At 30.6% G+C, this 26,356-nt stretch overlaps 1 protein-coding gene and 1 long non-coding RNA gene across 3 annotated transcripts in view; both read left to right on the forward strand.

The window, feature by feature from the left end:
* The first annotated feature begins 627 nt into the window (after positions 1 to 627).
* Positions 628 to 1,021, forward strand: LOC123272618. The gene is made up of 2 exons (XR_006511107.1): positions 628 to 701; positions 802 to 1,021. It is a non-coding gene; the product is annotated as an uncharacterized LOC123272618 (long non-coding RNA).
* An 840-nt stretch (positions 1,022 to 1,861) lies between these two features.
* LOC123272595 overlaps positions 1,862 to 26,356 on the forward strand; it is a 75,337-nt gene continuing 50,842 nt past the window's right edge. Inside the window, exons 1-3 of one of the 2 annotated variants that reach the window (XM_044739504.1) lie at positions 1,862 to 2,187; positions 2,272 to 2,727; positions 2,795 to 3,697. In XM_044739504.1, the coding sequence (XP_044595439.1) occupies positions 3,672 to 3,697 (26 nt within the window). In that variant the 5' untranslated portion in view covers positions 1,862 to 2,187; positions 2,272 to 2,727; positions 2,795 to 3,671. The remainder of the gene's footprint in view (positions 2,188 to 2,271; positions 2,728 to 2,794; positions 3,698 to 26,356) is intronic. The other variant, XM_044739505.1, reaches the window with a different exon arrangement.

The following is a 26,356-nucleotide window of genomic DNA, read 5'->3' on the forward strand; positions in this document are numbered from 1 at the left end:
TGAAGTGAAGTAGGAGGGATGGTGGGGCAGCTTCCCCTACTGCACTAGAGTCCCACAGTTGAGAATGATGATGACCTCGATTGGCTGCTCCCCTCTCAGGTAAACTTCAGCTCGAAGCGTTGGACACGTGCTCGCTCTTTCCGACCATGCTGGATACCTGAGTCTGGCAGGAGAATTTCCCAACTCCCTAATGACTGGGAACCTTTTTAGAGACCTGGCGGCCAGACAATATTGTCCTCAAATAAGGGTCAATAATCCGCCCAGACTGTCTTTCATAAATACTTAAAATGTAAAATATAGTACTTAAGGTATAATTTGTAATAAGTCTAATAAACCTTATAAGCCTACAACACTTGAGGAGTATCTCTAATACTAAACTTATAGCTATATATTTTACTCTAATCCTATTACAATAGTATTCTATCTTTTTACGATACTTATTCTAATTACAACGGATGGGAAATTTCTAGAGAGTGACCAGACGACTAAAATATTAATGGGATTTTCCTTAGCGTGCTATAAACCATTTTATAGGTTTCTGAATTTCTCGCGCTATAACTTGTCATAATTTATTCTCGCGTGATGGCGCCTCCAGCGACCAGGTAAACCGTGATATATCACAAGAGCACGCTTCACCACAAGTTAGTATCAAGTTCCGCGTTGGTCGTCGGTGTCGCTTAGGCAGTAAATAAACAAAGAGGGTAAATTAGAAGTGGAGATTTATTTAAAAAGAAGCGGCATAATGTCATCTACTTCAGACTTGAAAGTGGCATCTTCAAATTTTTTTTTTTTTAATTGCAGATAACTTTTTATACATTAAACAGACGACTAATCAAATTATTCATCGGGTATTGCATGTGATTATAATAGTATTTTTTAGGTATTATAGGAAAATTTTAAATATAATCATAAATGATTTCAATTTATTTTAAAATATGATTATTTGATTCACACATGGCCTACGACAAATGAATTCAAGAACCGGGCAAGTAGTGTACTCATAATTAAATCGGTTTTAATTTTGTAAAGAAAAAATCAATGAAGACACTCAAAGTTTTTTTGTCTAATTTATTTTTAATCCCAACGTATTTGTTTGGTCTTAATACATATTTTAAACTTCTTAGAAACTCAATAGTTTTCACTAATTAATAAATATCGCTTGAATACAAAATATTTTTATATTTTAAAATTTTTATCAAATATTAAAGTATTTTTTATTATTAATTAATACTAATTAGTTAAATTAACCATTAAATTGTATAATCTTAAATTCATTTATTTTTTTTCCTTTTTCAATAAATAATAATAATAATAATAATAATAATAATAATAATAATAATAATAATAATAATAATAAACCTTATATTTAGACGAGAGATATTTACAATGTCTTCTTATAAATTTCACATTTATTTATAATTGTTATCAAAGTAATGAAACTGAAATTAATAGACACTTGTCATTTTTAAAATTTTTACAACAAATAAATTACTACTAAGAAAACTTTTTAAAAAATAATTACAATAACTTTTTGACATAGCTACAAGTGGAATTTTTTAGAAAAAATTTTTTTATAATTATTTATTTCTTTTAAAAAAATCATAGAAATCATCAGATTTCTGATCATTTTAGTGTCAGATCAATAATTATCATCCGTTTTCTTTTATGTAATTTATTTGATTACTTTTAAATATTTTAATCCCGTTTTCTTGTCTGTGAAGAAATTAGATATAAATTGTAAAAAAATTGTAGTTTAAAGAATATTTTGTTCTCTATTACATAAGTGCCTGAGTCGAGTACTTAAAAATTTTCCAATTTTCCTATCTATTATTTAGCATGTGTACTTGCATAGAAATAAATTACAATAAATAAAAATAAAAAAAAAATTTTGCATACGGAACATATGCATGCAATTTCGCTAAAAAAAGATATCTTAAACCGGTTGTCGGCGTCACAAGTATACACGTGCAGACAAGAAGTAAAAAGTATTCAGCGCGTACATAGTTGTATTTTTCACTGTTGAGTCTGTATGTATGTACGCGGCCCTCACCTGAGGGAAATCCCAGGTTGTGCAGCATGGGAACGACTAAAAAGTGGGGATGAGAATCACAAAAGAGTCGGAGCAGTTGCCGGTATGAGATATGAAGCCCTATCTAGTTGAGTCGCGTAAGCCGTCTGAGTAATAGTGTAAGTAGCACAACAATAGAGTCTGTACTTTTATATTTTATTCCTGTATATTCTATACAAATATTGCCTTTTTTTGATTTTTAGTTTTGGAAATTGGTGTTATTTTATGAAAAATTACAGTGCAATAAATAATTATGATTATAAAATAATAGAAAAACTTGTTTTCTGATGTTAAACAAAAGTTAATAATGTGAAAACATACATACAAACAAACAAGTGACTACGAACTACTTATGAACCATTTGTGTATACAACCTTAAAAAATTATTTGAGTATCAAAAGTTGGTTGTTATAAAAAATAAATATTCTATTAAGTATTATCAAATTAAAAAGCTAGAAAATAAAATTAAGGGTATTAATAAAAGCGTCAATACCAATCGTAATAATCTGAACCTATTATAAATTGAAATACTTTGTTAGAAAAACAATACACAAAATGACAGTTCGATTCTATTCATCTAAATAAACAATTATAAAATTCAATTCAAGTTATTTTAAATAAAGTCAATGAACTAGCTTATCAATTAGTTCTTTTGGAATGTAAGTTCTCTAAATATAATATCTAATAGTATATATAAATATAATTAAAATGTATAAATATTTTTAGAAGGAAGAAGAAAACAATTGGAAATTTGCATCGTTTGCATCGAAGGCCTTGTCTCTAAGTAACAGTATTTCCGCTGCTGTGGTTGCTTGGAATAAGCCATTCTCCTTCATAGAACGGGACTCACTCTGAACGCGAGTCTGTCGTGCTGTCCGCTCCTACGCCTTGTCTTATTGTCCTGATTATTTTTTACATAAGTATATGTTTATGCTACCCATAATACAATAATTGTATCGCTTGTATCTCGTATTCTCTGCTGTCTTAATTTCAAATCAAAGCAACTTGGTCAGTTGTGTACAAATTGGTTCATTGGAAAACTTACTGTCTGCCTTAGATGGAAATCACTCAAGGATTTGAAACTTACTGTGTATTGAAGAATAAGTATGTTGAGTTAAAGTTATCAGTTCTAAGTGTAAACATCAAGACCATATGCAGCTAGGGCAGTTTAACTTGACAACTGTCAATAAGAGAAAAGCGGTATTCTTAATCAACTTTCATCATAGTATTTAAAACAGTTATAAAACACAACATAATTTTTAAAAATTAAGAATAAATAGTTAAAAAAGAACTTCTTAAATTCTCTTACAGGGAATATTAAATGAAAATAAAAAAGCACCATTAAAGTAGAAAGTAGTTTATTACAAAATAATCTAACAGTGAAAACATACGATTTAAGTATTTGACGTTGATTTCGTGCAAAAATGAATTCAAAAGTAAGGCATAGTGGCAAAAAAATAAATGCATTATCGAATAGATTTATAACTACCTAGTTATAATAATGTTGATAAATAATTGTTTATGGGTGATTATTATAAAAAAACAGTATTAATTATCAAAGAAATTTCATTCATTATCAGAAGATCATCATTGGATTAACGAAATGAAGACAACGCAAAAAACATTTAGGTAAGCTTATTTATATTGATAATTTATTTATTTCTTAAGTAATACATAGACTCAAAATCGTAAGTCAATACCAAGGTCACTTAATTATACATATTTGGAGTCTGAGTAACAATTGCTAATCTGATTAGCTACAAAGTTAGGCTGCAAGTATTTAACATATTTTGAATATTATTCCATAAGCGTATAGTAAATATAATAATGAGTAGTAAACGAAAGATGAGGATCAAATAAATTTAAGGAGTAATAGTTTGAAAGCGATTCCCGAAAAAAGGAAAAAATTTTCAAAATGAAATCTACAAATAAAAATAATAATTAATTAGTACAATTCGTATTCAATACTGTAATAATATTAATTGATGATGATTAATTTTTTAATCTGAGAAAATAATATTTTTGGACCTGTTTTTTAAAAATCAATTTTTTTTGAAGTTTTTAATTTGATAAAATATTCTATAAAAAGATGTTTAGCTTGGAATTCATGTGTTTGAATAAATAATTTTTATCACTGTTTAAGGGCCAGTTTTTCAACCCCGGGTTTAAGTATTTTATCATTGTGAATATATCTATACATAATATAGATATATAGATATATTCACAATGATAAAATACTTAAACCCGAGGTTGAAAAACTGGCCCTTAATAAAGTATTATTATTATTATGCTTTACTTGTACACCTCTCGGTTTTTACAAGGCTGATTCCTCTTTTTCTCCTAGCTCTACGCTTTTTCTATTTCTCATATTGGACCTCAGCAAGTCCCACCCGACACTTCATTTCTACTTTTAATTTTTGCGACTGTGGACCGACTTGTGCTTTCTGTACCGTATTCACCCTGAACCTCACCTTCTCAGGCTGTTGGAACAGAATCATGGGGAAACCACAGAGAAAACCCATGATAGTACAGTCGGAGCTGGGCTAAGTCTACAGTGATTGATAAGAAACTCTTCTTTATCGACTACTGGAGCATTAAGCCCCTTTCCTAGTGTGCAGAGATCCCTCGCGCTAGCCAACGCTGACTAAAGTGGTCACCCATTCAAGTTGTTGCTTAAATGGGTGATCGCCCAAGCCAGACGTGTGCCGCCCGGCTATCTCTGCCACTTCCAGAGGCTGGCAACGTAACGTAACGCACATATTTTTAATTATAATCACTGAAAAATATTGGTGCGTGCTGGGATCGAACCCTGGTCCCACTCTTTCGAAAAGCGAGCACCGAGCCGACCAGGCCATTGCCAGCCTGGCCCTTAATAAAGTAATTAAAAACAGTATTCCAAGTGGCACAAATTTTTTTTTGTTAATGTTTTGTTGAATTTAAGTTGACGATTATTAATTTTTTAACTTCTTGTTGAGTGGAATCTATCAAAAAGTCAAAACATTTTTTTTGTGACGCTTGGGATAGTAATGTTTTATGTGCAACGAAATATACGGATTTCACCAATTTAAAAAAACTATTGTTTTTCCTGAAACCATAAAAAATCGGGTTAAAGATGAATTTGAATATTTTTTTAAACATTTATTTAAAAGCAAATCGTGATAAAATTTTGAAAATAAAAATGTATCATTAAGTCAACTTTTCAAAAAGTTATGACTGTCAACAGCTAATCTTTTTGATTTTTTTTTCTTTTTATTTCTTAAATAATTCAAAGTTTCATTTTAAAAGACTTAACTAAAAAATATTTTATTTGTAAGATTTCAAATTTCTTAAAAAACGATTATAGGGCTCTGATTTAAAATAAAAGACCCAGTTATTGACACTGGCCTAGTTGTTTGACACTTGCAATTTAATTCTTATTAAAAAAATAAAATGTTCTCAAAAAACCAATTATCTTAAAATTTATAATTCAAAAATTATATTTATTAATTTATTAGAGTTGATTTGTTTTTTTTTTTTTATTTTTTTTTAATTAAAATAAAATTGCAAGTGTCAATAACTAGGCCAGTGTCAACAACTGGGTCTTTTACCTTATGTCAGCTTGTTTTTCGAAAACGTATTTTTAAAATACATATTTAAAATACAATAGGTTCTTGTTTTAAGGATATTTAATATTTGATGTTTATTTAATTTTCATACAACATTTCGCCACTTTCGCAGCTTCCTCAAGTACTCAATTACAAACATCAACTGTTAAATTCATGTATAGTAATCTCAGCATTCATACGATTTATAATTTCTTCTGTTTCTAATATCATCTCACAATAGTGAAAATATGATAAAATTATCAATTATTAAATTAATAAAATATAAAATGTAACTTTTGGTAATTCAAAACAATTTCACACCGTCTAATTAGTCCCCAGTAACACAACAGTATTTTTAAAACATAAAATTTCTCAAAATCTACTGGTTTGAATTAAGACCCTAAAAAACCTTATTCGAGTTCGAGTAAAATTCTTGAAAATCTCGCAAAGTTCGGTATTAGTTCATTTATTAAAAATTTATGCGAAGATCACATCCGAACAGTCCTAAAAATTATCAAATTATATTTATCATAACGTCAACACTAGGGTGGTTAAAGAAAAAACGAAGACTTTTTTTTCTCAGTAACAGCTTAAAAGTTTCATTTAGACATAACAATGAGCCTGTTAAAAGATGAGCTCTTAATTTTAATATTAAGATGCTCCGCATTGCACATTTCGATTTTCCATAAGAATAGCATGGGAAAAATTATTTTTGCTTCTTTTGATTTTTGTAACTCACTAACCAAAAATCGAAAAGACAAATCGTTAGAGTATTTTTGTAGGAAATTGAACGCTCAACAAAAAAGAATTCTTATGATTTTTTAATAAACTGATTGGTTCAAAAGTTATTGAAGATTAAAGTTCAACTCACTATCAATTTTGTCGATTTTTGGATGTTGCAACAGAGCTATTCAGTTTTACCAAAAAATTTTGCCTGAAATTTCGTGCAAAACATAAATAAAACGTTCCTCGAGCTCCTAAACAATATTTTTTTTCATTTACAAATATTAACAGAACATTTTATCAAAAATTTCAATTACATTAAGCTGTTTAATACGTTTTTTTTTTTTTTTAATTTAAGACAAAAAATACTCTTTCATTTCTTGTAAGGATTTGTGGAAAATCTGAACCAACCAGTACGTGATTTTACATAATACATTTATATTTTTAGTTCATATTTATAACTTATCGCATAATTATGCTTTTTACAAATTTACATTTCTTCTCGTTGAAGACTTTTTTTATCGCAACTCGGATAACTTTGTCGATGCTTCCACACAACTTGTAATAGGTACTCCAACTGTTATTCATCTTTTATCAGGCGTTATACTCCTCAATTAATGCAATTCCTTGTTCAGCTACGTCGTTAGATACTTTTAATAATTTAAAAAAAGTTCAAACATTCATTATGATTTTCATCACTGGGCCATGTCAAAATATTTTCTAAAAACTCGTAGGGTAAATCAAATTTCTTATACAATTTCAAAGAATTTTTTGAGACCAAGTCACTTTAAAAAAATAATAAAATGAATAAATCTTTTGTTAATAACGATTCCAAATCTTTTTCATCAATTTGGAACCGATGATTCATTGCTGCGAATTCTTCCCGGTTTTGTAAAACATCAACAACTTTTTAACTTCCCGCTAAGAAAATTTAAAATTTTCAAAAGTTGGGAAATTATTGGTTTTACTCCGTTTTTCGAAAATCGAGTTTCTAACGGATGCTGACGTTTTGAGGTCCTAGGAAGCTTCCGCAAATGTCTCCGCGACGATATCCGCGCGCGCGCGCGCGCGCGCGTGTGTGTGTGTGTGTAGCCGTATGTAAACTGTTAATAACTTTTGAACCGTTTTACCGATTGGAACCAAGCTAGACGCATTTTAAAGAGTTCCATCAAACCTAGATTTCCTGTGATTTTGAACCGATTCAGACCGGTAGATTTTGAGAAATCTAAAAAAAAACTACGAAAAAAAATTTTTTCAAATTTGGTTTTTTTGGAATAACTTTTGAACGGTTTTACCGATCAATTCCAAAAACTAATCAGCTCTTAACCTAAAAAAACCACGTCGATCGCCGACGGTCCGATCAAAATCGGTTGATTCATTCGCGAGTCATCGTTGTCGAAAGAAAACCGAAAAAAGTGTTTTTTTTTTTTTTTTAATTACTCCGAAATTCCTAGTTCGAAGAGCTCAAAAATGTAATAAGTGTAATTTTGAACGCTTAAGTATGGAATCAACGGGAAGTTGCAAGGATGGCCTTTAGGATCAAACGTTTTTCTAATTTTTAACTTTCCGCTAAGAAAATTAAAAATTTTCAAAAATCGGGAAGTTATTGGTTTTACCCCGTTTTTCGAAAATCGAGTTTTCAACGGATTTTGACGTTCTGAGGTCCTAGGAAGCCTCCCCGAATGTTTCCGCGATTATGTCCGTACGTCTGTGTGTGTGTGTGTGTGTGTGTGTGTGTGTGTACAGCCGTATGCAAACCTCTCATAACTTTTGAACGGCTTCACCGATTTCATCGCGGTTGGCACCATTTGAAAGGGCTTGACTAAACTTAGATTTTGACCATAATTAATGGACCGGTTCGAACCAGTAGATTTTGAGAAATCTAAAAAAAAACTGCAAAAAAAAATTTTTTCAAATGTGGTTTTTTTGGAATAACTTTCAAATGGCTTAACCGATCGATTCCAAAAACTAATCAGCTCTTAACATAAAAAAAAATACGTCAATTGCCGCTAGCCCGGTCGAAATCGGTTAATTCGTTCGTGAGTTATCGTTGACGAGAAAAATAAAAAAAATCGTTTTTTGGGAATTACTTTTAAATTCCCTGTTCGATCAATTTAAACTTAAAACTTCTTCATGAGGCTTTAAAAACCGCGTTGAATACCACCAACCACGTAAAAATCGGTTCATTCATTCAAAAGTTATTGCGGTTTAAACATTCTTTAACAATACACGGAGAAAAAAATTTTGCTATAGGAACTCTATAGTAGTTAGTTAGTTGTAAAAAGTTCCAGTAGGTTAAAATTTTCTTATGGTAACAATACCGTTTGGCTCCTGCAACTCTACATCCCTCGCGGTTTCGGAATCACTGTAAAATCACAGTGAAATTTTAGTGAGATTATAGTAAAAAGATAGTGCGACCATGATGAAATTACGGTGAAATCACCATAATTTTGTGCCATTCGGTTACTGTAGTTTTATGGTCATCTCACAGTGGTAATGCTGTGAGTTTAGAGTGGTACCACTGTGAATTTACAATGAATCCACAGTGAATCTACGGTGAATTCACAATGAATCCACAGTGAATTTACGGTGAATTCACAATGAATCCACAGTGAATTTATGGTGAATTCACAGTGAATTCACCGGGGTAAAAATAATTGTATATAATTATTTCCATGAAAAAAAAAAAAAATATCTGTCGGGAGCAGGAATCGAACCGCGAACCTCATACTCGGAAGACTGACTTGCTACCAATTGACCTAAGAGAACATCGCGAGAAAATATGTTCGTGTGAACTACAAGTCCTGCATATGTTATATAAATGACTATTTTTTTTTTCGTTACATATAATTATATAAGAATCATAAATAATTTTTCGAAATTGCAAAAACCATCTCATATTATTACATATAATTATATATTAATCATATATAGTTATTCGAAATCGCAAAATCCATTACATATAATTATGTATAATTATACATGATTATATATAGTTATATATAATTATACATGATTATATATAATCACAAAAACCATTATACATAATTATATTTAAATTAGATGTAATTATATATTAATCATATACAATTTTCTTACCCCGGACCCAATGAGTTCACAGTGAAATTACTATGAATTCACAGTGAAACTCTATCATGAACTAACGGTGTTACAACTATCAGATCATTCTGAAGTCACGGTTAAATCATGGTAAAACGACGGTGAAATCACAGTGAAATTACTATGAATTCACTGTGGAACTATTGTGAACTCACGGTGTTATCTCTGTGAGACTACCATGAATCTACAGTGATACCACCACTAAACCATAGTGACGAAATGGCACAAAATCACTGTGAATTCACTATGAAATTACCGTGAACCCACAGTAGATTTACGGTGAAGACGATTTCACTGTGAATTCACTGTGATTTCATAGTAATTCCGAAACTGCGAGGGATCGTTGAGCTCTGAGAGCTAAACGTTATTTACCAAATACCAAGTATTGTGATTATCAGAATATAAGTCAGTTCAAGACCTATACTCTGCGCAGTAAACTATAATATATGCGCTGTCACTGCCATCGACGTTTTAACACTAACAGTCGGTTTATTTGATTTATGCACTGGTAAAAATAGAATTCAACTAATATTTATTATATTAGCTTAAAAAAAATTTATTATTACACTTTTAATTTTAATTTTAATTTGTTTTGTTAGCTTTATAAGTCAATTGATTTGTGCCAGTAAAGTGAGGTTATAAACATCTAATAGCCTGTTACATTGTTATACTGATAATCAGTATACCTAAGTATTGTGATAATCAAAATACCACGTATCCTTAGTAGCACAATACCAAGTATTCTGATTATCAAAAAAAATATCCTTAGTAGCAAAATACTTTTTTCTCAGTGTAGAGCTCTGAGAGCTCAACAACATTGAGTTATCAGAACTAAATAACATTATGTTTCTGTAACTCTACAACGAATAGTAAACTGTGTATAGTTGTGGTAACTCTACAGTTAGGTTACCAGAACGAAATTTTTTTTTCCGTGTAGTGTTTTATTCAACTTCTAGCACATTTTTGAGTTCGGAGAGCTCAAAATGATACGAAAATTATATTTTTGAGCTCGAAAAGCTTAAAAACGTAATAAATGCAGTTTTGTGCGCTTAAAGGTCAACCGTTTTCCTAATTTTTTTTTTTTAATATTCACAGAGACATTGTCATCAAATAATGCAATTATAGCTAGTTAATAGTTCTTCATTTAAATACCACAAGTGGTCAGTCATTTTTTTAAGAGCTTGCCTTTTTACCGCCGCATCAAGATTTTTATTTAAAATCAATTTCTTAACGAATCCTAGATCATTATTCGGTGCCAGAATATCAGATGTTGAAGTATACCATGCCTTTATATAGAGTAAAACCACAAATATACAAACTAGACGTAAACTTTATATTTCGCGAGTATTAAAAGGAAATTGCTTTCAGAATAGAAAAATTTTTAAACTGTAGATAGCTTTTGACATCCATCGCGTATGATGCATGACTCCAGGACGTTTAAAAGAAAATAAATTTGTTGAACAACTATCAACTTGTTGGTTCAGATTTTTCACAAATCCTTACAGCAAATGAAAGAATATCTTTTGTCTTAAATTAAAATAAAAAATAAATAAATAAATTTTAATTGAATAGCTTAATTTAATTGAAATTTTTGATAAAATGTTCTGTTAATATTTGTAAGTAAAAAAAAATATTGTTTCAGGCAAAATTTTTTGGTAAAACTAAATAGCTCTGTTGCAACATCCAAAAATCGACAAAATTGATAGTGAGTTGAACTTTAATCTTCAATAACTTTTGAACCAATCAGTTTATTAAAAAATCATAAGAATTCTTTTTTGTTGAGCGTTCAATTTCCTACAAAAATATTCTAACGATTTGTCTTTTCGATTTTTGGTTAGTGAGTTACAAAAATCAAAAGAAGCAAAAATAATTTTTCCCATGCTATTTTTATAGAAAATCGAAACGTGCAATGCGGAGCATCTTAATATTAAAATTAAGAGCTCATCGTTTGACAAGCTCATTTTTATGTCTAAACGAAACTTTTAAGCCTGTTACTAAAAATAAAAAATCTTCATTTTTTTTAACCATCCTAGTTAACACATTTGTTGGAAATCCAAGTTTAAAAAATCGAATTGAATATAATAGCTTCCCGAATTTTCAGATGCTTTAAATTTTTCAGTGCATGAAAAGTTTAAAAATAATCGTTCTTTTATAAACCAGGCATTCCATGTGGAATCGAACAGTTATAAATTGCAATTATCGAGATTTTTTCAATTTGTACATTCACGTATTGTGGTATTAGTGATTGTAAATATATTCTCAATGTAAACTTAACTATTTATTTTTGTGCATATTTTTAACCTTCGCTCAAGTGTTTTTCATTAATAACTTGAGCTTAGCCCGTTTCTTGAATTTGAATACTGTTTTATGGTAAATTTATTTATGTTGTTTCAACATAAGTTGAATGCGTATTGGAGTCTACTCACTCCCGGAAAACATCAAACAAAAAAAAGAACAATTTTTTAATTAATTTAATTAATTGTGCACATCATGTAGAAAAGGGATTTCTTTAAAATCATTTTATCGACTAAAATTAGCAGTAAAATTAATGTCGGTGAGATTTCATCATGTCGTTGTTTATAATCATAGTTTTTCAGTATTAATCTTGAAAATAACTGACATTAATTATTTTTCTATTCAAGGATTAAAACCTTCATCAAATAAATAAAAGCAATTTACTCATCATTTGAGTAACTTACTGCAGTTCACTCCAAGTACTCTATTGCGCCTATTGTCAATGAAATTCGTTTTATTAAATCCATCTCTTAAAATTGAATATTTTATAAAAGAAATATAATGAAATTTGCTGGACGTTCGCAAAACTTTTAATCTACTCTCATTATAAAAATTCAACAAATTACAAGGGTATTCTTAAAAGTCTTAAAGTACAGCTTGATATTGAAAGCTCTACTTAAACTAAAAAGAATATGTCAAAATTTTGACACCATTGTCTCCTGATTAAAAACTTATAATACTATGAGTTTTTTATTTATTTGAAACTTTTAATAACGTTAAAAAAATGTACAGTAACATTAAGTAATTTTAATAATGATGAGTAGAGAAGAAAGATTTTTTTTTAATTTTTAAAAATTAAATCCCGCTAAATACTAACCCAGGCTTGAAAGTTTTTAAATAAATGTAAAAATTAACTAAAAAATCGAAAAATACCTACATATCACAAAAATTTTTTAAATCTTATGTATAATTAAAAAATTGCATATTCGCTTTGTACGTTACTACAGTGCCATAGCATGCATGAATTAATTGGACGTTGTTACAGAGCTTTTTTTCATGCATTTAATTATGTAAGTTATGACTTCGTAGTAAAAATTTCTTGTTATTAACTACAAAAACATTCAGTAAATTTTAAAAATAATGAGCAATTAGTATTTGTTCCAGTTAAGTAAACAAACAGTAGGATTTACTGAAAAAATACTCATAAAGCACATATAGATATATAGTATGTCGCTGATACGCCAGAAACTTGCTCCAAAGAGTGCCTATAATCTTTGATTTGAATGAAATTAACAATAAAATGTAAGAACAATTAATTTTAAAAACAATAAAAAAGTTAGTAAACATTAGGTTAATTTATTGACATAGTATAATATAATATAAATAAATATTAGCAAGAAAAAAATTCAAACATTATTAAATTGCTATTTCTCAGTAAAGGTGTATAGAACTTTCGTGGAAGAGGAAGTTGAATAAGAAAATTGAAAATAAAAATAAATTTTCATACTAAATTTACAAATTTCGAAGGATCTACTATGCTTAGTGTTATTATTATTACCGAAATTTAAGTAATAGTATTACTTATTTTCCATTCTTGCTGCAGTTATGGACTCATTGTTTTAATTTTATCTCTATTCAGCAGTCAGAAATTTATAAAATTTGCATTCATTTTTTATACTAGTATGTTTGAAGTTTAAAAAACAACTCCGATGGCTCATTTTACACATATTTTTCAAATTATAATAAAATTAAAATTAAAACGAAAATCCTCATATGTATTTTCTTAGCTTGGAAACTAAAAGCACCGTCTTTCAATGTCTAAATTATGCCTTGCGAATGCTAGTGTCAATTTCGGCTCTTCTTACTATGATTTCGCACAGAACGAATAAATAAAGTATTAAGAAATTTTTTTCCAAAGCATTTGAATGTTCATTTTTTTTCAAAGAAAAAAAAATAACCACAACAAAAAAGTTTTAATTAGAAAAATTCTTTTGAAGTTATGAGTAAAAAAAATTGATTTTCATTTATTCAACAATAAAATAACACAGCTTGAATAATTAAAATCATGATTACAAAGTAAAAATACGCATCCGTTCAGCTCGATGACTCGCTTCTTAATTGCTGTCCATGCGAATACACAATATAATTAATAAATAAATGCATGAACACAATGCAATAATAATTACCTTTCGTGAAAAAATAACTTGCAAGTGAAAAAAAAACTTTTTCAATGAAGTAAGTTAATTTTAAATGTTGAAGCAAACTTTGCGTTTGTGTGTCGTGATCAATGCGTTACTTTTAATGGTAGAAGTTGAGTTAACCGTGATCGCATGTCGATTAAATTCTCTCTATATATATAGACAAACTAAAGTTTGTTGATGAAAATTTAAGAGTAACCTTTTCGTTCAGCAGTTTCAATAAACTAGTAAAAATTAATTACTCTAAGATTTCTTATTCATCTTTACCGTCGAATCAAGTCACGAAATTCCTAAAAGTTGAAATTGTCGTGCGACAACAAATCAGCAGCATATTAGAATACTATGTTTTCTTGGAATTTAGAATGGAAGTTTATAATAGCAAACATTGATTTTAGCAAAATGTCACTGTATACAGTGACTTTATATATAAAGGCAGAGGAAATTTCTTATAGGGTGTGGAAAGGAAGTCACGTTCTGCCACCTCCTAGTGACGTACGACAGTGTCACGATTATTCAGCCCCATAGGTGGAACTGTCCAAGCCCTCCGTCACGATGCTTCCATTGTCAGAGCGTCGGGTAAAATCGGGAAGCTTCGCCTGTTCAGGGAAATGTCATAAGCATGTGTTTATAGTTTTTAATTGATTACAAAAAATTTATTAAGCTGACCAATCTTGTTATCGCAAGATAAAAAATGTGACAAGTATTATTAAGCAGATTTCTAAAACAGAAAAAAAAAATACTTTTTATAATACGATATTCCAGCTGGTGTCAATTTATTGAAATAATTTTTTAGAACAAACAATATCATTTGTCGATGCTTGATTTGTAAGAGCAAATAACTCACCGAGTGACCTTTATAGGTTCACTATTTATAACAATTAATGAATTGGGCTATAGGGATATGGTTGAACAGAATTTGTTTATTTTATTGATTTAATTTAAGGATTAATCTGAAGCATTGAGATAAGTAGTTTTGTGGGTTTCTGAAGTCAGCTAAACTATGATAATATAGTATTAAAAGCAGATTTAGGTTATTGCTATCATCTGTGGGAATTTAAAAATGTTTAAAGCAAGGTACGTTATAGGTTCATCATATACTAGTTCAGCTGGAGTTATCGCAACATCTTTTCAGACAGCTCGCTGTCCAAGTAGCATAACTGGAATAGACTCGTATTAGGTTTGATTATGGCACAGGACAGTCTTTCAATTATTCATTCGTTTGTATGGGTGGTATATGATGAGATGTAAAGATGTTTAATGTCAAACAAATCATGTAAGAGGTGGAATAAATTCTATTTGTACTGTGGTCTTTGGCCAGAAGTGTTTCTCCTCGGAACGCCATGTCCTGCTTTCCAATATTATGACAATAACAATACTTCCGTCCTGCAGCGAAATAGGTTCAGCAAATCTATAGAATTTCTCATTGTTCTTGAGTCATTGTTTAAGATCATATAATAACACTGATGAAACCAAATCGGTGTGACTGAATTCAAATACTTAATTTGGTGCTTGGAAACTTTAAAGATGACAATAATTTTTAAATAAATTTTTGCGGTTAATCTAAATTTTATCGCATTTCCAAACTTTGGATTAATAAATAAATAACAAATCTGCAAAACGGTTGGCCGCAGCTTACTGTTTACAACTCCCTCTTGAAGCATGGAAACATGCTTATGTTTTGTGAGGTTTTGTTGAACAAACTTTTCATAAGGATCACTAAAAACTATCTTGATTAATTGACAAAAAAATTTATAAATCTCATTGCTTTTTAAACCGTTATATTTAATATTTTTACATATAATATACATCTTCGTTAAGAGGAAACATATTCTAAATTATATGCATGCATTCGTATGAATGCATTCGTATGAATGCATTCGTAAGAATTCTAGAACAAGTCGACAATATTATATGAATACTAAAATGAAGTGATTTTTTTTTAAAAGGAACCTATGAAAGTATAAAAAAAAACATGCAATATATTTTATATTATAATTATTTTTTAATTAAATAAGAAGTAGTTCATGCTCGCTATTCATTATGTATATAAAATGTTACAAGTAAAAAAATTTAACCGTTGAACTTGAGATTTTCTATACTAGCAGCTGAAAGAAACGTTAAGTCTAAAATTAAATGAAGTTTTTGAAAAAAAGTCATAAAACAAAAATTTTTAACATTTTCTGTGCATGTAAGCTTGGATATTTTAAGGTAAGAAGGGAAGTTGTTAAATTTTTGATGATTTATAAATGCTCTAGTCCGATCTAGTGATGCTCAGGAGTCAAGAGTCAAGGGTGGTAGACGTAGAGAGGGCGCCGGGATTAGCTTTGCATGCACATGTAATCGATATAGCGACTGCCTTGGCGCATTGGCAACTACTACGTCATAGATGAGGATCTTTTCATGTTGAACCTACCACTCTAATAACTTCTATACTTTGGTCTTTTTAAAATTATTGTCATTTATATTATTTAATGAAAAGTTTCCTTCAATTTAAAAAAAAATGTTTTTCTCAAACGACATGAATTATTATTTTTTTTTTAATTTATTTCTTTTTTAGAAGCTTTGATTTTCTTAGATATTAATCAAATGACAACTTTATTTTCTTCACTTTTAAATATACTTTAGGAAAAAATTATTTAGCTGATGAAAGTTTTTTTTTATGATTATCTTTTTCTATTCTTAACTTCTCGATAAGAACATTGAAAATTTTAAAAGCTCGCAAATTCAATTAATTTTAAATTATTTTATTTCTTAAGATTTCATTGATGCCATATCCAAGTTATTGTTCGCAAATATTAAAATTGTCAATTCAATCATTAAATAACTCAAGTTCAAAAGAGGAATAAGTTTTAAATTTGATAATTAAATAGTCAATGTTATTCGTTACGTATTAACAAAAATTTTCAACTAATCTAGAAAACTATTTATGCATGGTTTCTTATTTTATTATTTAACTTACAGCAATACGCATTGAATATATTTCATGATTTTAATGTTAAAATAACGGTCAAAAGCCATAAAATATTTTATTGGTTGTTCAAATGTAGAAATAATACTAGTCTGCTTTAAAACATTAAATAGGAAATTAACCGGAAGCTCGACTTATCTCATACCTGTGAAGTATTGATGAACACAATTTCTCATTTCCTGTCAGTATTATACTAATTTCAGGATATTTATATTCACATAGTGTTCGATGAATTACTATACGCTTCCCTTTTAATGATCATAGTATGGGCGCACATGGAAGATTAGTTTTTTGCAGCATTTCTTTACACCACAGAAATGTGTAGGTATGCGTGAGTATTTTTATGTCTTACAACGTTAAACTTGAGAGCGGTTGATAGCTGATTTTCGAACGAGTTTTGCTCATGAATAAGATAAAATTTTGAAAAAAACGCTTCGCTCTTCGATAGATAATTAAATTATCTATCGAAGAGCGAAGCGCTTTTTTAGAATATTTTCATTTATTTATGCATAAAATGCGTTTTAGGATTCCATAAGTGGTACAAGTATGACAGAGATACTTTCGTTTGTCCAATAGAGGGCGAGAGAGAGAAAAAATGTAAACCCTTCTTAAATTACATATTCTATAAAATCTATTGTGCGGATATATATATATATATATATATATATATATATATATATATATATATTTTTTTTTTTTTTTTTTTTTTTTTGGCGAGAGGAGGGAAATCTTCATAAGACACCGGCTAGATGTTGATAATTTGGTTGCCGGTAGTGTGAGATTTTTACTCACTAAAACCCTCCCCTCTCTTGTACCTGATACTGCGGGACCGCGTTAGCATTACTTCGTAATACCAGGCCCCCTCCAAGCTACTCCTGTAGCTATTTCCTCCTGTAGCTATTCCTCTTATATAATCCAAAAGCTATTCCTCCGTTTTTTTTACCTCTTTCCTCTTCTCCAGCAGGACCTCACGCGTCAGCCTTCAAGGCCTCGACATATGGGATTTTTTACGTCCCTCCTACTATTCCCTCCGTTTTGCGGCTGTGGCCGACTTATAGTCTGTACCTGCATTTGCCTGTGCCCCGCCCATTAGCACAGGGGCACAGTGACCAAAGAAACCACAGAGACCTGGTCAAGGTACAGTCGGCAAGGAAGCAAGCCCCGGAAAATCGCAGAAAAATTGCGACTGCCAGGGCTCGAATCCACGCCTGAGCGACTGCTGTACGGCAGTTTAAGACTTAAACCACTCGGCCACGCAGTCACCTATATATATATATATATATATATATATATATATATATAAATAGAGGTGTGTGTCCCTATATTTCACTTTGCAGCCAAAACTACGAATCGCAGACGAATAATGTTTATATGTGGCAATAGGTACAAGGCTCCCATCGTGCACTATGGTGGTTGCAAGTCGATAGTTATAAGGGTATAAAAGATACGGGGGTTGAAACTTGTTAACTTTAAAAATGCGAGGCTCTCATTGGTTTAAAATGATCTGGATTGTTCTAGAAATTCCTGGAATGATCTAGAAAGCTCTAAATATGTATATTAGGGTGGCTCAAAAAAAAAAAAAAAAAAAAGGGTGGCTCAAAAAAACCGATTATTTTTTTTTTGAGTCTATGACCCAGATTTTACTTTTTATATTTGAGTATTTTAGTTTATTTTTATTAATTACTTAAAAATTAATAGAAACAATTATTGTTATTAGTGCGGCGATTATTATTTCATTATTGTATTTATTTAGTTAATAATATTATATTATTGTTACCGAAGGTATGATTAAATTAAGAAATTAAGCGTGTGAGAAATTATTATGAAGCCGAGCGAATTAATCGAGCAAAAGAAATTAATTGTAAAAGAAATTAAAAGACTGGGAAAATTATTCTAAGTTCCGAACAAGATTTAGTATGGGAAAGCGACGAATGGATATATAATGAAAGACATGACGATTATTATTTTGTGAGAAATAATGTAGGTAAGCGAAGATTTTATAAGTCCTGAGGACAATTTAGTATGGAAAATCAACGAATGGATATATAATGAAAGAAATTGCGATTAAAATAATAAAGAATTGAGTTTCGAAAATAAAAACTTAGAATTTGGCGAGACGAATGGATATAAAATGAAAGAAATGACGATTATTATTTTGTAAGAAATAATTTAGGTAAGCGAAGATTTTAAGTCCCAAGCGAGATTTAGTATGGGAAATCAACGAATGGATATATAATGAAAGAAATTGCGATTGAAATAATAAAGAATCTTGAATTTGACGAAACGAATGGATAGAAAATGAAGGAAATTACGATTAAAATATTAAAGAATTGGGTTTCGAAAAATAAAACTTAGAATTATTTGGCGTTTTCCGAGCTTCAAAACCCGGCGATAGATGGCGAGAAATTTTCGCTGGGAGAGAACCGTTTGGGAAATGTTATAGTCCCAAATTTATCGCAGAAAAGTCAACCAGTACCATCGAGACGATTTTCCCTGTGGAGGCTATCCAGAAGGGAAAAACGACAAGGAACTCAGTTACCCAGAGTAAGGCTGTACCAAGGTAAGTAGAGCTCATCGCTTGGGGGTAATACGGACTCCCCGTACTCTGACCTTCTGTCAGGGTGCGGCAGGTGATCATATTCGAGTAGGAGGGATCGAGCTGGAGGCTATCCGCTCGATCCGGGGGGGATTACGAGTAGGAGGTCGAGGAAGTCGGCTAGATACCTCGACTTCGGGGACCTGGGTGGCAGCACCGCGGGAGAAGGGAGTTGGAGGCTATCCTCTCGTTTCTCCGGGGAATCCCGAGTAGGGAATTGACCCCCGTGCCGCAAATTGGAGACCGCGATTTTTGGAAATACCGGACGGCCGATAAAGCAGAACTTAGCCATATTAAAAGGCTGGTAAAATACATTGTCAATTTGCCAACAATCGGCAAAGTATAAATTGATCACAAAAACATCGATGTATGGGTTCCTGTTTTACCATCGGCCGGTAACACAGAAAATTTCTGAAAAACGCGGAGAGGACGAATGAGTGTGTCTGCCATTTTGTAAAGGTGATAGAAGGTGATACTACGCCTCGATGTGTAAATAATTACCATTAAAATAAACAATTTCTTTGGGTCTTCTATTTTTGACGTTTTGTTTGTTTACTTAGACAATCCCCTTTCCAACCCTGGACATCGGCGAGCTCTAAATTGGAGCCGGGGATTTATCGATATTGTTTAGTAGTGGTCCACTCAAAGATTTTCGGATCCTAGAAACTGGATTCGGGTTTAATTTAAGCTATTATGTAATAAAAGGGGCTAAACCCCTTTTCCCGTTACAAGTCTCGAGTGAAAAAATGTTAGTTTTTGATGTTTTAAGAGCCCCCTCCAAAAGACAGCTTAAAAAATAATTTTTAAGAAGTCACACCAAATTTTTTAAAATTTCAAAAATCGTCAAAAATAGAACTTTTTTTTAAATTTTTTTTCTCGTTACGGTATAATTTTATAGACAAAAAAAAATAAGTCTCTGAAAGTTTCAGTTCAAAATTTAGATTTTGAAAGGTCGCTCATAATTTTTTTTTTTTTTCTTTAATTAGTCATATCGCCGACTTTAACTGTTGGGAGTAGTACTTTGGGGTCTTTTTGATTTGTAAAAATCTTAAACTACGCGGAAAGGTCAAATCTCAACCAAGCTGGTTTCTAAGACCAGCTTGGGATTCGAATCCACGCTTAGAAGTTTATTAAATAAAAAAAATTATTTTTTCTGTATTGTGCTTGACTTTTAGTCCATCTCGTTAAGTATTTTTATCGATTATGGTACTAAATAAAAAAAAAAAAAAAAATGCATGGAATTTTAATTCGAATTGTGAAAGGTCGCTCGAAAAAATCTAAACTAATGCACTAATAAATTAAAAAAAATTATGAGCAGCCTTTCAAAATTTAAATTTTGAACTGAAATTTTCAGAAACTTATTTTTTTTTAGTCTATAAAATTATACCGTAACGAGAAAAAAAATTTTAAAAATAAAAAGTTCGATTTTTGAAATTTTAAAAAATTTGGAGTGACCTCTTAAAAATTTTTTTTTAAGCTGTTTTTTGGAGAGGGCTCTTTAAACATCAAAAACTAACATTTTTTCACTCGAGACAAAAAAAAAATAGTCGGTTTTTTGGACCACCCTAATGTATATCATTATTATATCAATATTCTGATCGATCGAGAATGTTTTAAAATAGTCTAGAAAGTTCTAAAATGTATGCCTAGATTCTGATCGAATGAGAATGTTCTAGAAAATTTTAGAATGATCCAGAAATTTTTAGAATGATCTGGGAAGTTCTAAAATATATGTTTAGATTTTGATCAAATGAAAATAATCTAGAAATTTCTAGAATGATCTAAAAAGTTCTAAAATCTGCGTTTAGATTCTGGTCGAATGAGAATGTTCTAGAAAATTCTGAAAGGATCCAGAAATTTCTAGAATGATCTAGGAAGTTGTAAAATATACGTTTAAATTCTGATTAAATGAGAGTGATTTAGAAAATTCTAGAATGATCTAGAATAACCCCGAATGATCTAAAAAGCTTCAAAATGGATGTCAACATTCTAAACGGTCGATAATGTTCTGATGGATTGTTCTAAAAACTTTTATAAAATTTAAAAAGTTGAAATTTTTAGAATAATACAAAAAATTTGTTAATTAGTGGAGATAAATTTTGCGACTGTATAAGGCAAAATGTCGAGCTCATACTTCAGTCGATTTTTTTACAAAAATTGTTAATTTATATTAACAAATAACTGTACTATTAAAAATGACCCAGCTAAGCGGGTATTCACAGCTAGTATATACATATATATATATATATATATATATATTAAGGTGGCCCAAAAAAACCAACTATTTTTTTTTTAAGTCTCGAGTGAAAAAATGTCAGTTTTTGATGTTTTAAAAGTCCTCTCCAAAAGACAGATAAAAAAAAAAAATTTAAGAGGTCACTCCAAATTTTTAAAAATTTTAAAAATCGAACTTTTTTTTTGTTTTAATTTTTTTTTCTCGTTACGGTATAATTTTATAGACTAAAAAAAAATAAGTTTCTGAAAATTTCAGTTCAAAATTTAAATTTTGAAAGGTTGCTCATAATTTTTTTCAATTTATTAGTGCATTAGTTTAGATTTTTTCGAGCGACCTTTTACTATTCAAATTAAAATTCCATACATTTTTTAGGTAGATTTTGTTAGAAATCTAAGTATTGCATTAGTCCTCATGGTGGAATTTTCACCTGATTTTGCTATCATATGTCAGAATTAGTCAAATAAGTTCCAAAAACACCATTGGTTAAAAAATTTATATATGTAATATAACCAGCCTTGTCATCAGGATATCTCGAAAAGTTTTCAACCGATCTTGATGAAACGTGGTACACATATTCTTTTGGTAATTACCGAGGTCGAATTCGAAGATGAGCAAAATCGGTTAATTAGTTTAGAAATGGCGGCCATTTAAAATTTTCAAAATTTTGTAAATTTCAAGTTTTGTAACTTTAACCGTGATTAACTTTTGACTGATTAACTTTTATCGAATATTGACTACTACAGTTGTTGTGACTCAACTGGAGCGAAAAGACTTCCTTAATCGATTTAGAAGCCTTATAAACGGATTCGGTAGAGACAAAAAACTCACTATGAAAAGGCTTCTCTAATTATTCCCTTGACATCATTCAGATAGAATATATATATATAATAAAACCAGCCTTGTCATCAGGATATTTCAAAAAGTTTTCAACTGATCTTGATGAAACTTGGTACACATATTCTTTGGGTAATTACCGAGGTCGAGTTCGAAGATGAGCAAAATCGGTCAATTAGTTTAGAAATGGTGGCCATTTAAAATTTTGTAAATTTCAAGTTTTGTAACTTTAACCATGAATAACTTTTGACAGAAAAGAGCTCATTTCTGGAAATTTAATGGTGAAGCTGATTATATTACCTTCAATTTGATCTATAACACTTATACTTTATGAAGATTTTTATTAATTTTATGGGCCATTCAAAAATTTTTAAATAATGAAAACTTTTTTTCAAATGTCATTTTTTTAGAATGACTTTTAAACAGCTTTACCGACCGATTTCAAAAACTAATCAGCTCTTAACATAAAAAAACTATGTCGATCGCCGCCGGACCGGTCAAAATCGCTTGATTTGTTTGTGAGATATCGTTGACGAAAAAAATCGAAAAAAGCGTTTTTTTGAAACGAATTCCGAAATATTTTATCTGATCAATTCACGGTTTGAAATTCATCATAGAATTCAAAAAAACTGCATCGACTGTTGTCAACTATAGTTATACGTGCTAATCGGTTAACTCATGCAAAAGTTATTGCGGATTGAAAATTTAAAAATTACATAAACATTTTTTATTCAACAAATTAAATAACATGACTTTAACTGTTGGGAGTGTTACGGTGGGGTTTTTTTGGTTTGTAAAAATTTCAACTTAAGCGGCAAGGGTCAAATCTCAACCAAGCTGGTTTCTAAGACCAGCTTAAGATTCGAACCCACTCTTGAAAGTTGATTAAATAAAATTATTAAATTAAAAAAAAAAATTAGGAAAACGGTTGACCTTGAAGGCCATCCCTGTAACTTCCCGCTAATTCCATACTTAGGCGCTTAAAATTGCACCAATGACGTTTTTGAGCTCTTCGAGCTCAAAAATACAATTTATGGGTTATTTTGAGCTCTCCGAGCTCAAAGAGATTGCTTTCCTATGCTTTAAAGCTCTTCGAGCTCAAAAGTCTGATAGAGATTTGATAAGACACTATTTTTTGAATTTTTAAACCGCAATAATTTTTGAATGAATAAACCGATTTTTACGCGGTTAGAAGCATTCGACGCAGTTTTTCAAGCCTCACAAAGAATCTTAAATTTTGAATTGATCGCGCTAGGAATTTTGGAGTTATTCTGAAAAAACACTTTTTTCGGTTTTCTTTCGTTCATGATATCTCTCGAACGAATCAACCGATTTTGACCGGACTGGTGGCGATCGACGTGGTTTTTTCAGGTTAAGAGCTGATTAGTTTTTGGAATTAAACCTTTAAGCCGTTTAAAAGTTATTCCAAAAAAACTACATTTGAAAAAAATTTTTTTTTTAGATTTTTGAAGATTTCTCAAAATCTATTGATCTGAATCGGTCCAAATAGTTTTCAAAATCTAAGTTCGGTCAAGCCCTTTCGAATGGCACCAACCGCGATGAAATCGGTCGAGCCGTTCAAAAGTTATAAGCGGTTCACATACTTTCACACACACACACACACACACACACACACACACACACACACACACACACACACACACACACACACACACATACATACAGACACCGTGACAACCTCGCGGAGATAGTCAGGGAAGCTTCCTGTGGCCTTCAAACGTCGAGATCTGATGAAAACTCGATTTTTGCAAAACGGGGTGAAAACAATAACTTCCTGATTTTTGAAAATCTTCGATTTTCTTAGCGGGAAGTTAATAATTTTTCCATATTGTGCTTGATTTTTAGTTCATCTCGTGATGTATTTTTATCGATTATGGGACTAAATAAAAAAAAAAATTAGGATGACGGTTGACTCTAAAGGCCATCCCTGCAACTTCCCGCTCATTTTGTACTTAAGCGCTCAAAGTTACACATTACATTTTTGAGCTCTTCGAGCTCAAAAATATAATTTTTGTGTCATTTGAAGCTTTTCGAGCTCAAAACTCTAATAGCAGTTTAATAAAACACAATTTTTTGAATTTTCGAACGGCAATAACTTTTGAATTAATGAACCGATTTTCACGTGGTTGGCCGCATTCGATGTATTTTTTGAAGCCCCATAAAGAATCTTCAAGTTTCACACACACACACACACACACACACACACACACACACACACACACACACATACAGACATTATCGCGAAAACATTCAGGGAAGCTTCCTAGGACCTCAAAACGTCAAGATCTGATGAGAACTCGATTTTCGAAAAACGGGGTAAAACCAATAACTTCCCGATTTTTGAAAATTTTCAATTTTCTTAGCGGGAAGTTAAAAATGCCATTCGGCCTCACCCGAAATGGAAGGTAGATTTCATGTGATATGAGATTTTCTTTATTCATGTTATTTAAGGAAGTACGAGCGCTAGGCGGGGTGGGGATAGGTATCCACTCTAGCGCGGTAAGGGGAAAGCAGTAACCATATGATTTTTCTCAATCTATAGATATACATTTAACATTGGCTAATGGCGGGATTTATTTTTCTTTTAATTAATTCACTTTAATTAGTCGGGCAAGTGTTAATTTTTTTGAATTAAATTTATCACTAATATATTTACTTTCATCCATAAGTTTTTTAAAAATATTCACCGACAGTTTTACGAGAAAAATACAGAAATGTATCAATGTTTGGAGGTTACCCCATAAGACCAATGTTAAATTGCTCAACTTTAAAGTTAATTATTTATTTAAATAATCGGGCAATCTCCTTCAAATTTTCAGAATTTGTTAAGACATATTTAAACTTCATATTAAAAAAAAATCAAGCCTTTTATCAAAAGTTGTCTTGGCGCTCGTACTTCCTTAATTTGTTGGATAAAAAATGTTTATGTAATTTTCAAATTTTCAATCCGCAATAACTTTTGCACGAGTTAACCGATTAGCACGTATAACTATAGTTGACAACAGTCGATGCAGTTTTTTTGAATTCTATGATGAATTTCAAACCGTGAATTGATCAGATAAAATATTTCGGAATTTGTTTAAAAAAAAACGCTTTTTTCGATTCTTTTCGTCAATGATATCTCACAAACGAATCAAGCGATTTTGACCGGTCCGGCGGCGATCGACGTAGTTTTTTTATGTTAAGAGCTGATTAGTATTTGAAATCGGTCGGTAAAGCTGTTTAAAAGTCATTCTAAAAAAACGACATTTGAAAAAAAGTTTTCATTATTTAAAAATTTTTGAATCGCCCATAAAATTAATAAAAATCTTCATAAAGTATAAGTGTTATAGATCAAATTGAAGGTAATATAATCAGCTTCACCATAAAATTTCCAGAAATGAGCTCTTTTCTGTCAGTAAAAATTATTCATGGCTAAAGTTACAAAACTTGAAATTTACAAAATTTTAAATGGCCGCCATTTCTAAACTAATTGACCGATTTTGCTCATCTTCGATCTCGACCTCGGTAATTACCCAAAGAATATGTGTACCAAGTTTCATCAAGATCAGTTGAAAACTTTTTGAAATATCCTGATGACAAGGCTGGTTATATTATATATATACTAGCTGACCCGGCAAACGTTGTTTTGCCATATAAATAATTTCCTAGTAATTTCTAGTGTAGACAAAAAATAGCTTACTTATTGTAAGTATGTATGTATGTTAGAATGTGTATATTGTATGTATGTAAGAATGTGGTATATGCGTGAAATAAGCATGGAGCGCTGTGAA

Source organism: Cotesia glomerata, linkage group LG10 (assembly GCF_020080835.1).
Source record: "Cotesia glomerata isolate CgM1 linkage group LG10, MPM_Cglom_v2.3, whole genome shotgun sequence".
Taxonomy (NCBI): Eukaryota; Metazoa; Arthropoda; class Insecta; order Hymenoptera; family Braconidae; genus Cotesia; species Cotesia glomerata.